The sequence below is a fragment of the Schistocerca serialis genome, chromosome 2 (genome assembly GCF_023864345.2).
Source record: "Schistocerca serialis cubense isolate TAMUIC-IGC-003099 chromosome 2, iqSchSeri2.2, whole genome shotgun sequence".
NCBI classification, from domain to species: domain Eukaryota; kingdom Metazoa; phylum Arthropoda; class Insecta; order Orthoptera; family Acrididae; genus Schistocerca; species Schistocerca serialis.
In genome coordinates this window covers 551104453-551121670 of record NC_064639.1, presented here as the reverse complement: position 1 = coordinate 551121670, position 17218 = coordinate 551104453, and the positions used below count along the sequence as shown (strand labels likewise).

At 44.8% G+C, this 17218-nt stretch overlaps 1 protein-coding gene across 1 annotated transcript in view; it reads right to left on the bottom strand.

Annotated features, from left to right (window-relative positions):
- The window catches only part of LOC126456201 (esterase E4-like), a 405384-nt gene that overhangs the window by 292680 nt on the left and 95486 nt on the right, over positions 1 to 17218 (bottom strand). Inside the window, exon 3 of the mRNA XM_050091955.1 lies at positions 10677 to 10845. Within this exon, the coding sequence (XP_049947912.1) occupies positions 10677 to 10845 (169 nt within the window). The remainder of the gene's footprint in view (positions 1 to 10676; positions 10846 to 17218) is intronic.

The following is a 17218-nucleotide window of genomic DNA, read 5'->3' as shown; positions in this document are numbered from 1 at the left end:
GATCTATATTAACGACGTGGAGACAATCTGAGTAGCCGTCTTAGATTGTTTGCAGATGATGCTGTCATTTACCGTCTTGTAAAGTCATCAGATGATCAAAACGACTTGCAAAATGATTTACATAAGATATCTGTATGGTGCGAAAAGTGGCAATTGACCCTGAATAAGGAAAAGTGTGAAGTTACTCACATGAGTACTAAAAGAAATCAGCTAATTTTCGATTACGCGATAAGTCACACAAATGTGAGGGCTGTAAATTGAACTAAATACTTAGGGATTACAATTACAAATAACCTACATTGGAAGGATCACGTAGATAATATTGTGAGTAGAGCAAACCAAAGACTGCGATTCATTGGTAGAACACTTAGAAGGTGTAACAGGTCTACTAAACAGACTGCTTACACCACGCTTGTCCGCCCCGTTCTAGAGCAATGCTGTGTGGTGTGGCATCCGCATCAGGTGGGACTGACGGATGACATCGGAAAACTATAAAGAAGGCAGCTCGTTTTGTGTTATCGTGAAATAGGAGAGATTGTGTCACAGACATGATACGTGAATTGGACTGGCAATCATTAAAACAAAGGCGTTTTTCGTTGCGACAGGATCTTCTCATGAAATTTCCGTCACCAGTTTTCTCCTCTGATTGCGAAATCATTCTGTTGGCACCCACCTACATATGGAGAAATAATCATCACGATAAAATAAGAGAAATCAGGAGTCTACAGAAAAATTTAAGTGCTCGTTTTTCTCGCGTGCCGTTCGAGAGTGGAACGGTAGAGAGACAGCTTGAGGGTGGTTCACTGAACCCTCTGCCGGGGACTTTATTGTGAATAGCAGAGTAATCACGTAGATGTAGATTTAGACCAATGATCTGGGCTGGTATTATTAATGCTTCGATTAACGAGATCTTTTAATGGATTTATAAAAATTCTTTGTACCAGACAAAAATTATGCAAAAGTAAAATTTAAAAAAATTTTAAATAAAAATTTTGTTGTATTGTTGTTAATTGTTGATTTGTATCAGCACCTTACCACTACCCTCACCCGCAGCCCTGGCATTTCGGTATATTTACACTACTGGCCATTAAAATTGCTACACCACGAAGATGACGTGCTATAGACGCGAAATTTAACCGATAGGAAGAAGATGATGTGAGATGCAGATGATTAGCTTTCCAGAGCATTCACACAAGGTTGGCGTCGGTGGCGACACCTACAACATGCTAACATGAGGAAAGTTTCGAACCGATTTCTCACACACAAACAGCAGTTGACCTGCGTTCCGTGGTGAAACGTTGTTGTGATGCCTCGTGTAAGGAGGAGAAATGCGTACCACCACGTTTCCGACTTTGATAAAGATCGGATTGTAGCCTATCGCGATTGCGGTTTATGGTATCGCGACATTACTGGTCGCGTTGGTAGAGATCCAATGACTGTTAGCAGAATATGAAATCGGTGGGTTCAGGAGGATAATACGGAACGCCGTGTTGGATCCCAATGGCCTCGTATCACTAGCAGTCTAGATGACAGGCATCTTATCCGCATGGCTGTAACGGATCGTGCAGTCACGTCTCGATCCCTGAGTCAACAGATCGGGACGTTTGCAAGACAAACATCTGCACGAACAGTTCGACGACGTTTGCAGCAGCATGGACCATCGGCTTGGAGACCATGACTGCGGTTACCCTTGACGCGCCTGCGATGGTGTACTCAACGACGAACCTGGGTGCACGAATTTTTTCGGATGGATTAAGGTTCTGTTTACAGCATCATGATGGTCGCATCCGTGTTTGGCGACATCGCGATGAACGCACATTGGAAGCGTGTATTCGTCATCGCCATACTGGCGTATCACCCGACGTGATGGTATGGGGTGCCATTGGTTACACGTCTCGGTCACCTCTTGTTCGCACTGACGGCATTTCAGATGTGTTACGACCCGTGGCTCTACCCTTCATTCGATCCCTGCGAAACCCTACATTTGAGCAGGATAATTCGCTACCGCATGTTGCAGATCCTGTACGGGCATTTCTGGATACAGAAAATGTTCGACTGCTGCCCTGGCCAGCACATTCTCCAGATCTCTCACCAACTGAAAACGTCTGGGCAATGGCGGTCGAGCAACTGGCTTGTCACAATACGCCAATGAGTACTCTTGATGAACTGTGGTATCGTGTTGAAGCTGCATGGGCAGCTGTACCTGTAAACGCCACCCAAGCTCAGTTTGGCTCAATGCCCAGACGTGGTTGTTCTGGGTACTGATTTCTCAGGATCAAAGCACCCAAACTGCGTGAAAGTGTAATCACATGTCCGTTCTAGTATAATATATTTGTCCAATGAATCATCTGCATTTATTCTTGGTGTAGCAATTTTAATGGCTAGTAGTGTATTAGGTCATGAGATAGTGCGGGTATGTAGTAGCATGTGTGAGAGCTGGCAGTTGTGACCTATCGCCTAGATGCGCCTGTTCTGTACCAGGCACGGGACAGAGATGACTGGGGAGCGGAGACCCGCGAACGCGCCGCCGGCTGCGGGCTGCGGTCCGCGGCGGACCGTGGCCTCGCGGCCGGCCGGCACGGGGAGGCGCGCTGCGTTGCGGCGCCGGCGCGGTCGATGTCTGCGTCCGCCGGAGCCCGGCACGTGTGTCGGGCGCACACGTGCCGGCTGTCCCGGACTCGCCACAGCACAGCAGCTCATTACTGGCCAGCGGAGTGCGGCCCTGGCCTCTGCCGACGTCACGTGCTCATCGAAATTCGCCGCGGCGCCGTCCCGCCACGCCTCGCCGGGCGGGTCATCCAAAGCCGCCTTCTCACTGGAAGCTGGTAGATTCGAGCACTGCAGTCCACGCCAACCGAAATGCTTCTATTGGAATTTGCGATTATACGAGGTTCACTCCAAAAGAAATGCACACCATTTTTTTAAAAATCCATCTTTTATTCTACATGTTTGAAAGTTTTACAGTGTGTAGATACATACTTTAGGAACAATATTTTCATATCTCCACATAAGTTCCATCCCTCTCACCTGCCTTACGCCATCTTGGAACCAGCACCCGTGTCGGTAAAATTCTGGACCCACCTGTTGGAGCCACTGTTTGGCAGCGTGCACAAGGGAGTCATCATCTTCAAACCTTGTTCCACGAAGAGAGTCTTTCAGTTTCCGAAAGAGATGATAGTCAGATGGCGCCAGGTCAGGACTGTAAGGCTGTGTTTCAGTGTTGTCCATCCCAGTTTTGTGATCGCTTGCATCGTTTTTTGACTGAAATGTGACCGAGCACTGTCGTGCAACATCAAAACATCCTGCTTTTGCCGATGTGGTCGAACGCGACTCAGTCGAGCTTGAAGTTTCTTCAGTGTCGTCACATATGCATCAGAATTTATGGTGGTTCCACTTGGCATGATGTCCACAAGTAAGAGTCCTTCGGAATCGAAAAACACCGTAGCCATAACTTTTCCAGCAGAATGTCTGGTTTCGAATTTTTTTTCTTGGGTGAATTTACATGATGCCACTCCATTGATTGCCTCTTCGTCTCTGTTGAAAAATGATGGAGCCATATTTCATCACCTGTCACAATTCTTCCAGGAAATTCATCTCCTCCATTCTCGTACTGTCCCAAAAGTTCGCTGCATGCCGTTTTTCTTGTTTCTTTGTGAGCCACTGTCAACATTCTGGTAACCCACCTAGCACAAACCTTTTTTAACGCCATCACTTTTAGTGTTCAGTATTCTCCTATCCCAGCGTAGCGTGACAATTCGTTCACTGTGATGCGTCTGTCAACAGTCACCAATTCGTTAACTCTCTGCACATTGTCTGGAGTGTGTGCAGTACGAGGCCTGCCTCTGCGAGGACAACCCTAAACATTGCCGTGCCCGCTTTCATCACGTAACCTGCTTGCCCACCGACTAACCGTACTGCGATTGACAGCAGCATCTCCATACACCTTTTTCAGCCTCTTGTGGATGTTTCCCACTGTCTCGTTTTCGCAGCACAGGAATTCTATGACAGCACGTTGCTTCTGACGAACGTCAAGTGTAGCAGTCATCTTGAAGACATACTTAGGTTGAACTAAGTTTGAAAACAAGCGGGAAGGGTGTATCTACACACTGTAAAACTTTCACACATGCAGAATGAAAACTGTATTTTTACAAAAATAGTGTGCATTTCTCTTGGAGCGACCCTCGTAGTTATTTAATCATCGATTTTTTAAACTCATTTATGCCACCTCGACTATGTTATAACTGTCCACAATTTCCTCCGTAACTGCAATTCTAGCCACATCTTACCACGCACACCCCTCTCTTAACTCTTCTGAATGGGAGGGAAGATTGGAAACTAAACGCACAGTACTACCAGAAAGATTAATACGTAACAAAACAAAAAATTACAAACGAACATACATCTTTTACATGCTTTTCTACGTAGTCATCAACGTTATCAACACATTTCCCCCATCGTGGTAAGAGTTTCAATATGTCCTGTTCACAGAAGTTCGTTTGGTTGGAGTATAATCATATGCAGACTGCTGATTTCATTTTCGCATCTGTCGCCAGGCGTTGGCCAGCTAGGAATTTCTTCATGGAATCAAACAGATGAAAGTCTGACTGCAAGGTCCGGACTATACGGTGGATCCTGGAACACTTCCAACACGAATTTGGCGATTTTCTCACGAACAGAAGCAGCAATATGGGGGCGAGCATTGTCAGCATTAACGTAGTGACGTTTTTCACGAAGGGTACGACCAAAGTTTTAATGTAGGCTGCAGCATTCGCAGTGGTCCCGTGTTCAGCAAGGTCCACCAGTAACACACAATACATATCCCAGAGCACTGCCACAAGCACTTTCCTAGCAGACTGATCATTCTGAATTTCTTCCGAACTGTGGAACCCTCATGTTTCCAAGCCTTAGAGGCCTACTTGGTATGCGCACGACCAGTGACGATTTCTTTCAGAAACTCATGCCCTCCTGCGCCGCATCGCGGTAATTGACCTAAGCTTGTCATCACTTGCTGGCCCTTGTGGTTGTCTGTCAGGTTCTTAGGCATCTAGACAGCGGTAACTGCGCGAAATTTCAACGTGTTACGGACAGTATCGTACATTGCACCATAGGACATGTTGAACAGCTGTGATAAGGTTCGCAGCTGCACACACCGGTAGTTCAGAATATCTGCCTCAATGGCTCCGGCATTCTGGGGGGGTTGCAGCAGTTACCGGCCGCTCGGAGCGCGGCGTTTGTGAGGTTCACACGGCCACCGTTTTCGTTTCTTGCGCGCGGCCACCTACACATTGCTACGTTCCATACGGTCGCCCCCATACACTCCACGCCTGTCCCTGTGAATTTCACTTTGCTTATGCCCTTGGCCCCAAAAAATATCGAACTACACTTCGGTGTTCTCCACAAGTTGCCGACAGTAAAACGCGCACCAAATTTGTTTCGCAGTTTGGGCTTCTCTCGATAGGGCTGCACGTGAAAACAAAATACCCTCTGTAGCGCAAACTTCAATCTTTATCATCGTGAAATTTCAACATTCCAGCTGTAATACCAGGAAAGGAAAAAATTATTGTACGTTACTTATTGATCCTCTCTCGTACTTATTCCACATCCTTTCTCAATCATTTCTCTAGTCCCATATGCAGTCAAACCCCTCACCTAAGAAATGTTACACACAACCATCATCCTTACGTCTGAGGATCACACATATCACCGTCTCATCACGATTCCTCTTTTGGACTGGGAACCACCTAAAACAGTTATCGATTGTTCTTTCGAATAATAACTTTATTTTATTTCCATCTATGATCACAAAATTGGTACGTCCTTAGATTGTTCGCCTCCTTCAGCGATGACTACCTTCAGATCTGTTTTAAAATATGTCCTAATGTAATTAAACCATTAGGAATATTTTAAAACAGATCTGAAGAGAATCATCACTGACCGAAACCGGTAGTATAGCGATATAACAGTTTTGTTATCATAGAAGCAAGAAATTTACTCTACACTTTCTGGATCACTGTTCTATTCGCCACCATGTCGCACCTTGTGAAACTTTCGAATAATGTTCTTCTTTCTATCTTCCAAATACTTTTTCATTTTCTTAATGCAAGAAGGTTTTTCGATGTTCCTTTTTTTAAAAAGGTTTTAAGTTTTTTATTTTGGTTCTGAATTTTTCCCTGTTTTGAATACTTCGCCGGTTGTTTCCATCTCTAAGTCTTTTGATTATCTTTCATCCACAGATTTTTTTTTTTTTTTTTTTTGTTATTGAGATATCGGAAGATTCGTCTGGTTAATCTATTGTCTTCCATTCTTTTCACTTAGCCAAAGAAACTAACCTGCCTTATCCGGATTCTGTCTGAAAGCTTGGGAATTTTTTACAGAGTTCTTTGTTTTTGTAATGTGTCAGGCTTCCCCTGCGACCTGCTGACTTTTTGAGGTGTCGGCTAATCTGCCAGATATCAACGTCGGTCTTGCACGATATTTCGACAACAAAGAACTCGTTATCTTCATCAGGTGCTACCTGAGGCTCTGTGCTGCCTGAGACTGGGTAGCACCTGTTGAAGATAACGAGTTCTTTGCTGTTTCTTAATTTTTTGTTGTTATTTTCGTCTATGGTGAGACCCAGAATTTTGTGTGGAGTCTTTTTACTCCATTTTTTTATGTCTCCTACTTTAAGTGTGGCAATGCACTATGCTGCACAGAGCGATTGCAGTATAATATTGTTTTCGCATTAATTGAGGTCTATATTTTGCTTTCGGTGTCCTTGCCTTGTTCTAATAAACGTGTCTTCTACAATTTATTTGTTTTCGTCGAAGTATGAAGAGTAGCAATATGGCTGCGGCCTGCATGTGCCCGCATCCTCTAGAGGGTGAGGGGAAGGGAAGGGAGGTATAAATAACAATTAAATAAAAAATTCAGAGACTAGATTGTCATGAAATTGAGAAGTGAAACTACATGTATTTAGAAATACAGTATCTGAAGTATTTTCCCCTTGCATTTACCCGTTGTGCAGGACCAACATGGGACGGCCTAATTTTTACAAGTCCAGCTCTGTCAATCATCTCGGAAACTACCGAAGAGACTGCTGCTTCTCTTCAGGAACCATGTCTGTTCTCTCCACGGATACTCTTCTAACATGATGAAACTACGATGCTGCTATTGCAATCGAGAATGTTTGAGAGGAGCTTACCAACTGCGTTTGCGTAAGTACTAACGGAAAAAAATTTCGAACGCTGTCGTCGGTACACTATGAAATTTTTATAATCGTTTTTTGGGCGATTCCCACAAGAAATGAGGAAGTATTTTATGTGTGTGAGAGTGTGTGTGCTTGTGTGTGTAAGACAGAGAACTTTGGATGACTTAAACTGGACATGTTCAGTGTACCTATCGTGGAATTTTCATTTGCTTATTTATCAAGTTACGTTCTTCTTTCTTCGCTATACCCAGTTAAAGTGCGTGTTTGAACTTGTTAGCTTGGTCTGACACCTCATTTTTGTTCTTCTCTTCCCAAAATCTCTTCATGGATACGCTGTGTTGTTTCTTGCGTTCCTCTGTCCACTGTTTTCCACTGTTTTTGTTAGCTTTCTCTGCGAGTATATTATTTCCAATTAGGATTCCAAAGACTTTATGTCCTCTGATGTTATCTTCTGTTGCATTCATTTCTTGTAAGTCCCGCGTAACTTCTTCTAACCAAGTAATTTTTACCTTTTTTGAATTTATTGTATTAAGCAGTTTTTTGTTACTCTAGTGATATTCGTTCTGTAGATGTGACCATAAAACTCCAAGCGGCTTCTACGTACTGCATCAGTGAAATTGTTTAGTGCTGTGTGTAGGTCCGTGGTTTTCCTTTTAATCCGTACTCAATTTATATTAGTGGGACCATAAATTTCTCTTAAAAATTTTGCTCTTCCTTCGCGATTTCATCATTAGCCTCCTAGGGATGTAGTTTCTGAGTTATATAGTTATTCAGGTAAGTCAACTGTCTTGTAATTCCGAAGATTACCGTTATGGGATATCACTCGGTTCCATGTTATTTTGTAAGCGTTGTGGAGTTTGGTGGCTCTTTCTAAATTGACTTTCCATCTGGTCCGAGATGTTTAAAAGAAATTACATTGTATTTCGTTTGTAGTGAGGATCTTCTGATATTTTTAAGTAGATCTTCCATTAATTCAGTCTTCTCATGTCTTTGATGCTATCTCGTGCAACTTATCTATGGCATAGATGGTTTCCTCACTGGTCTTAGTGATGATAGCTCGATCGTCAACAAAGGCACTTCAGTTTGAGCCTCTGTCCCGAGGTCCCCATGTTTACACCTTCGATTTCTTTCCACAATTCTCTGATGATTTCGTCTAACAATGTTAACAGAAGCGGGGATAGGCCATGTACTTCAAAACGATGAGACATTTCCTCCAGAAACTTCAATGGAGATGTTGTTGTCTGTGAGGGTCTGATAGATTATTTCCATCTAGCCTCATGTCTACCTTGAGCTCTTCTAAGTGCCCAGAGCAGTTGGTCTGTCAACAGAGTCATACGCCTTCTTGAATTCCATAAAGGTGACATATGTTTTGGTATTTCGAGGTATCCTTGTCTTAAACACCAAATCAGCTCAGTACACGACCTGCCTTCCCAGAAGCCTGCTCGATATTCAGCAATCAAATGAAGTGTTAGTTGTTCAAGACCCTTTAAGAGAGCTTTGGATAGAACCTTGTATATGAGTGTGTATAACTTGCAAGTAATTTGTATATAACCACTGTTGTTTTTGGATCTGCTGTATCGCCTTCATTATTATTATTATTATTTTAATATCTTTCATTCTTCACTCCGAAGGATAGAACGGTATGTTTGAGATCCAGCCGATTGTAGTACATATGCGGCTAGCTGGAATTGGGATAGAGAGGGTCCCAATTACGAATAATCATGAGGAGATCTGCAGCTCTAGCGTCTGGCTTATGATTCGAAAGCCATGACGGGAAACGGGAGAACGGACTATGTAATTTCTGCGACAACGGACCCCAGCTTGTAACACGATACAAGTTCGCTGTTGACGCAATAGTAATGGCTACTGACTGACTTAACATTAATAATATAAATTCAAAACAAAATCCACAATCGTTCTTATAAATTCGAGCGAGGAGAGGACTAAAACGTCACTTCCTTCCTTAAGTATGTTGCTTATTGGCATCGCCGGCGGAATAATTCATTGCTCTACCATCGGCGATCTCGTTTCGTTTTCTTCTTGAAATGCAACATGAGGGCGTACACGGACTGCGCCATCCAGACGTGCGACAGATAACTCCGACATTACTGTCTTCCAGAAATTGTGGGCTTACCCTTCTCAAGTCTGTTTCTCGCAACATTTCACCCTGTAGAAATGGAAGGCCGAGATAGCCGTCTCGCGAAACAGTATCGCTAAACTGTGTCTGATGTTACATGTGAAATTCTACAGAGATTATGCGAAAGGATTTGCACCTCTTCTATCAGTAAAATAATATAGTTGGTTCGTGGAGTAGTGACGGTGACCGAGCGTTAAAAAGAAGCACAGATTATTTCCGTTTTCGAAAAGGATCGGCAAATAATTACGTGCCTATGTCACTGATGTCAGTCTGCTGTAGAATGACGTAAATGCCCTGCCCACACCGTGATGTAATCAAGTCTGACACATATTCTGAAGACATCGAGACCAATGGATATCGATGACTTTTACGTCATTACGATGATGTTTGAAGTTTCAATGTGGAATCTCGAAACTAACGATGTAAATCTTTTAAACTTCTGTGCCTCAAACGTTATTTTTGTACTTCTTCTTCTTAGCCCTTGGCGGGAAGAATGGTTGTATGGTGGACTGTTGAAAATACGGTTGTATAAAGCAGTAACATGAGCAAATTTAACATATTGCGCACAGTGGACACGCAACATATTACCCATAAATAGGAGCTCCGTTACTGTATGATTAAGCTATTGATTAAAAGTTACTGGAAACTGAATCAGCAGTAAAATATCTAAGTGTAACTGTCTGGACGTAAAGAGGGACGAGCACATAAAAAAACCTGTAGGGGAAGCAGATCACAGGCTTGTATTCATTGGAAGGATCCTAGGGAAATTTAATTCTTCCACGAAAGAAGAGGCTGAAAAAACACTTGCTCGAACGCTTCTCCAGAACTATTCATCAGCGTGGGACTATTATCGAAAAGTACTCACAGAAGAGGTTGAGAAGATCCAACGAAGAGCGGCACGTTTCGCGGAATCGTGTAGTAAGCTCTAGAATTTTACGAAGATGCTCAACAAACTCCAGTGGCAGGCGCTACAAGAGAGAAGATTAGTCATAAAAATCCTAGAGCTTATGTTCGAAAAAGAGTTGGGCAGAATATTGCTTCCTCCGACGTATGTCTGGTGAAATGACCACGTCGAAGGAATCAGAGAAATTAGAACTAGTATAGAAGTTTCGCGACAGTTACTCTTCCCAACCTAGTTGGGGATGGAGCAGAGAAGAGCTAATATGATAATAGTCCCAGAAGTACACTATATAAGGTGGCTTAGTGTAAACGCACGTTAAGGTAGGATACGAGTTACGCAGCCTAGCGGTTGCAACTGAGGTCTAGCCAGCATGTAAGATTCCTGAGAGACCAGGTGTAGAATGGAACAGATGCAACATTTTGGAGCAATAGCAGCACGGCAGTACGCACCCTGAAGCGGAGGTCCCCGACAGGTGGGCGGGCGTAGGGCACGCCCTGGAAGCTGCAGAAGGGCAGCCCCCACACCGTGGCCCTGCGGCGGCCGCGCAGCTGGCCGTCCCTCACGCGCACCACCACCAGCTCCTGCTCCTCGCTGTCCGGCGCAGACGCGCTCTTCATCCTGCCAACAACACCAACCAAAGCAGCGTCAGTGTGGCGGTTCTCTACAATGAGAGCCGAGTGCTGAGGGAAGATCGCATTAAGCTCTTTGGATGCTTTCTGGTAAAAAGGAAGAAGGAAACAGAAGCGTCCTACAGCTCTTGCGAAGCGTGATTTATCGTGTGTTGGCTGGATGTGAGATGTCGTTAACTGATATCATGAACATTTTCAATCGTCGAAGATGAGGAAAACGCAATCGTACTTGTATGGCGATACAAATACAGGCAAATCTACATTAATTGAGAAATTGTGCTCTGAGCTCGGTTTCGGGGGTTATAATTCCCGACATTATAAGAACATTTTATTTGAGGAGTTTAAATGCAATTGTTGGAGGCAGTAGCTATTTGATGCTTATTATTGAAGGTGGGCCGGTGACTAGTAATTTTAGAATCAAACCCGGCCTGAGAATTATGCATCGCGCTTTAGTTATATTTGTATCGAATGAGTTTCTTATTCGGTCTGAGGCAGAAATTAATCGACTAAATGTTGTTCATCATACGAACTGCCATATAACGCATTGTAAGTGTACAAGGACGGAGAGGATGGACACCTAGTCGTAGAGCAATTCGACCTCGTGTGTAGATATCTCTAGGGCGTCGAATAATGAGACCGAAACGACGTCATCCAATCAGGAAGCGTATTTACAAACGTAGGTGTTTGGTCTCTCACGTTTCGGTCCTACGGCTAGATGGGTGACACAATTAGTTAATGCTTTTAACGTGGAATTTAAGTATGGGAATATATCTTTTAATACTTATGCCACTAGTTTTCGTAGGCTAGGTAAGTATGACATTCACGATGAAAAGGTATTTTTTTTAAAAGCATAACAAAGTATTTACACTGAAGGAAAACAGTTGTAACACCAAAAAATAATTAATATAGAGTGATGAAATTTCGAGAACACATTTGTCTAGGTAACATATTTAAGTGATTAAAATTGCAAGATCACAGATTAATGTAAGCGCGAGTTAACCGGCTACAAATGTGAAATACTGGTACATTAATAACCGGTGCAACCACCAGAATGTTGAATGCAAGCGTGCAAACATGAATGAGTTGTGATCTACAGGTGCCGGATTTATCTCGAAATAGGGGACATGATACGTGAATTGGAGTGGCAACCATTAAAACAAAGGCGTTTTTCGTAGCGACGGGATCTTCTCATGAAATTTCAATCACCAGTTTTCTCCTCCGATTGCGAAAACATTCTGTTGGCACCAACCTACATAGGGAGAAATGATCATCAGAATGAAGTAAGCGAAATCAGGGCTCGCACAGAAAAATTTAAGTGCTCGTTTTTCCCGCGTGCCGTTAGAGAGTGGAACGGTAGAGAGACAGCTTGAAGGTGGTTCATTGAACCCTCTGCCAGGCACTTCATTGTGAATAGCAGAGTAATCACGTAGTTGTAGATGTACATGTAAGTTTTCCGAATGGAATCTTAAGCTTGTTGCACTTGGTCGGTCAATAAAGAGACGGTTAATGCTGTCTGTAACGTCCAATGACGTTCCGCATGTGCTCGATTGGAGACAGCTGAGGCAATCGAGCAGGCCAGGACAATATGTCGGCGCCCTGTAGAGAATGTCGGGTTACAGCAGCGGTTCTTGGGCGATCGTTATCCTGTTGGAAAGCTGAAATGCTTTTCATGAATTTCGGCACAACAGGTCCAATCACCAGATTGTCGTACAAATTTGTAGTCAGGGTGCATGAGTTAATCACGAGAGTGCTCCCGCCGTCATGCGATATCGCACCCCGGATCATAGCTCCATATGTAGGGCCAATGTGGCTAGGCTGATGGCAGGTTGGCTGCTGGCCCGCAACTGGACTCATTCTAGGCAATATACAGCCGTCATTGGCACCGAGGCAGAAACAGTTTTCATCAGAAAGCACGTCAGACCTTCATCTTGCTCTCCAATGAGCTCTCGCTTGACACCACTCAAGTAGCAATAGCAGTGGTTTGAACTCTGTGGAATGCACGCTACATGGCGTTTGTCTCGCAGCTGTCCTCAAAGTAAGATATTTGTAACAGTCCATTGTGTCACTGTGGTGCCAGTTGCTGCCCAAATTGCTGCTGCAGTTGCAGCACGATGCGCCAGAGCCACTTCCCTGTCAGCAGTGCCACGTCGCCGTCCGGAGCCCCGTCTTCTTCTGATCGTACATTCTCGTGACCACCGCTGCGACCAGTCATGCACAGTGGCTACATTCCTGCCACATATTTCTGCAGTATCGTAGAAGGAACATCCTGCTTCTCGGTGGCGTGTTAGACGATCTCATTCAAACTAAGCAAGTGTTGATAATGGTGTCTTCGTCGCCTTAAAGGCATTCTTGACTGACAGCAACTCACCACGTCCAATCACAAAGATAACCAACGCTCGCAACCGTTACAGCGTGTACTTACAGCAAGCCTAATTTGCGACTGGCAAGAAATTAGAATATGCACATCTTTCAGATGTAGAGCAATGCCTACAAACTTTAGTTTACGTCGCACAACTCCTGTTTGGTGTTGCATTTGTCTCCCTCAGTGTATGAAGAACAAGGAAATACTGAAAAGCAGCAGATCGCATTTAGCGATAAGTTTGGAAAATTTTCTGCTACAGGAATTAGACTCTACTGGCGCACCTTGGCGGACCTATAATGGGGGAAATAGGTATTTTTTAAATGTATGTTCGAAATACAAGAAATCTGCAGATATTTATTGCGTAACTGATTTGATTGATTTGGAGAAATTATAGGATGGCCATCAACAACCAATAAATGAATGGTCTAATAACGCCGCGAAACCATCACTGCCGATAGAATTATGAACTAAACTAGCTAACGGTGGTTCAATTACAAAGCCGGCGGACTGAACTCCGTAAGAGGGAACGAGAACTCGTCGAGCGAGTCAATCGGGGGTGCAGAGAATCCGAACAGCACATAGAGACGAGCACGGAGAAAACCACGAAAAGCGACAAGCGCGAGCGGCTGAACAACTAAGCATGCGGAAACGGAGCGCCGCGCGAGGTGAAGGCCAGGTCCGAGGAAGTTGGAATCAGCTTAAAAACTGAGGGGCCGGCCTATTGCCGCCAATCTGGGTCAGTGGTTCTGCCCATACAACTCTTGGCGCGCGCCGTCCACGGCAGCTTGCCGTCCTAGTCCGCTGCGAGACTCACTTGGAGGTGTAATAAGAGAAACTGCCATGACATTACAAATGGGAAGCCGGCGTCCTCCATGTTAGTTGCCCCAAACATTAGCTTCTGGTGGAAGTGTTTTGGATAAAATGACTCTTCGTCATTTACCGTCGTGCTACACGTTCTGATTTTAGTCAAAGTGAAAAAGAATTACGTTTCATTCGTAAGTGGACTCGTTCGAGTGACATATTTGCTATTATATGCATGAATTTTGGTTGCGCTGTTTACTTTTACTGTAGTGGTTTTATAGCTGTCATTTGACTGTAGATTTCCTATCAATTCAACTCGAAAATCTCTCTGAGTGAACTATGTGAGAAGGAAAGGTTGGAAACCGATAAAACATAGGAAATATGTTCTCAGCATTTTCGGGAAGAGGACATAGATCGAAATCAGTTTAGTCAGTCGTTATTTAGGAAAATACTGGATTACGAAAGCAGCCTTTTCGTTTCACATACACTGAAGCGCCAAAGAAACTGACAGAGGCGTGCATATTCAGATACAGAGAAACGTAAACAGACAGAATACGACGCTGCGGTCGGCAACGCCTTTGTAAGAAAACATGTGTGGCGCAGTTGTTGGATCAGTTACTGCTGCTGCAATGGCAGGTTATCAAGATTTACGTGAGTTTGAACGTTGTGTTACAGCCGGCGCACGAGCGATGGGACACAGCATCTCCGAGGTAGCGGTGACGTGGGGATTTTCCCGTACGGCCATTTCACGAGTGTTCTTAGAATATTAGTAATCCGGTAAAACATCAAATCTCTGTCATCGCCAAGGACGTAAAAAGATCCTGCAAGAATGGGACCAACGACGACTGAAGAGAATCGTTCAACGCGACAGAAGTGCAGCTCTTCCGAAAATTGCTGCAGACTTCAATGCTGGGCCGTAAACAAGTGTCAGCGTGTGAACCATTCAATGAAACATGTTCAATATGGGTTTTCGGAGCCGAAGGCCCACTCGTGTACCCTCGATGAATGCACGAAACAAAACCTTACGCCTCGCCCGGACCAGTCAACATCGACGTTGGAATTTGATGTCTGGAAACATGTTGCCTGCTCGGACGAGTCTCAAATTGTATCGAGATGATGGACGTGTACGGGTATGGAGACAACCTCATGAATCCATGGACCCTGTACGTCAGCAGGTGACTGTTCAAGCTGGTGTGGCTCGGTAATTGTATGGGTCGTGTGCAGTTGGAATGATATGGGACCCGTGATACGTCTTGATACGACTCTGACAGGTGACAGGTACGTAAGCACCCTGTCTGATCACCTGCATCAATTCATGTCCATTGTGCATTCCAAAGGGCTTGAGAAATTACAGCAGGTCAACGCGACACCCTACGTGTCCAGAATTGCTACAGAGTGACTCCAGAAACACGCTTCTGAGTTTAAACACTTCCGCTGGCCGCCAGACTCCGCAGACATGAACATTGTTGAACGTATATGGGATGCCTTGCAACGTGCTGTTCAGAAGAGATCTCCCCTCCCCCCCCCCCCCCCCGCCCCCTACTCTTACGGATTTATGGACATCCTTGCAGGATTCATGGTGCCACTTATCTCCAGCACTACTTCAAACAGGTTATCAAAATTTAAATGAGTTTGAACGTGGTGTTATAGCCGGCGCACGAGCGATGGGACATGCCACGTCGTGTTGCGGCACTTCAGCGTGCTCGCGCGTGCCCTGCACGATATTAGGTGTGCCATTCTCTTTGGCTCTTCTGTGTACTTCTCTTCTTGGTAATTCGAAACGTGTGAGGAAAAGAGAGGTGCATTAACGAGGAGAAATGCATCGTATACTGGATCAAACTAGTAAACATGACTAAAAGTGCCTTCTTGGAGCTGTGTTATTAACTAAAGCACAGTAACATTTTCTTTTTCAAACAACTGTAGTGTGCCCACGAGACAAGAATGAGAAGCAATTGTCTGCCAGAATTCTGGGGGCGTCTAAGACGTCGACTCCAGCTTCAGGGTAACGTAAAGCGTAAATCTGTAGCGTCGTTTTCCCTTATTATACCATCATGGAAACTGCCGCAGCTCGTCTGCGTCCATATCGACGTCCACTGGTCGGATACTAAGCATACAGTCTTTGACACAGAGAAATGGAAGCGTGCGCAAGGGAATTTTTTAAATTCACAATAATGTTAACTTGTTTACAGAAGACAATGAGGAATTTGGTCTGTAGCTGCTCACGTTCTTGCAAGATGCATCCACGGATCACTGTCAAGTATCACACATGAAAGTTAATTTACTATATTTTTGCACTTTTGTGTACCTTTGGAACCACTTCTACTTTCCAGGATATGAAAGTTCAGATTCAGGTGTGACTTCTGACGTTGGGCGACCACCGAAACTACATCAACAGCTACTATAGTAACATACATCACTAAATGTAAAAAGTGAGGTGTGATTTTTGAGTTTCTCCCGGCGTATTTGATAATCAAAATATCCACGGGTGTGCTGCCGGTCTATAGTGTCCAACGGGCACAATATTTCGGCGATCATACATGTCGCCATCATCAGATGAACTGAGCTCCTGTGAACGTGCCGGCACGGAGTTCCGTACGCTATGGCTGCTCAGAGGGAATTGGGTTCGGTCGCGGCGGAGGAAGATTTAAATACCCTCCGCCCGCGGCGCGCTCCCTCCGCCGTCCGCGCCCCGCGCCACGGTCGCGCGGTGGAACAGATTGCGACGGCGTCTGAGATGACGTCGGTGTGTTGGCTCTGTCCGCCGTGGTCGTCACAACTATACGTTTGCTCGATTTACTCTTGATTAACCCAATCGCTGGTTCCCAAGCCTTGCTAAGATTATAGCCACAGTCACGGTTTATGAGGTCGTCATTGGTGCGAATTTCGATGGCCTCTCTAACAACGCTGTCCCAGTATCTCTACGTCTGTACCAGAATCCTCGTGCGGTCATACTCCATGGCGTGATTTTCCGACAAACAATGTTCAGCGACCGCCGACTTGCTCGGATACATCAGTCGAGTGTGCCTCTGGTGTTCACGGCATCGATCCTAGACGGTACGCATCGTCTGACCAATATACGACTTGCCACATTGACACGGAATCTGGTGCACGCCGGCCTTCCTCAAACCGAGGTCATCTTTGGCGCCGGCAGCGGTGGTCTAGCGGTTCTAGGCGCGCAGTCCGGAACCGCGCGACTGCT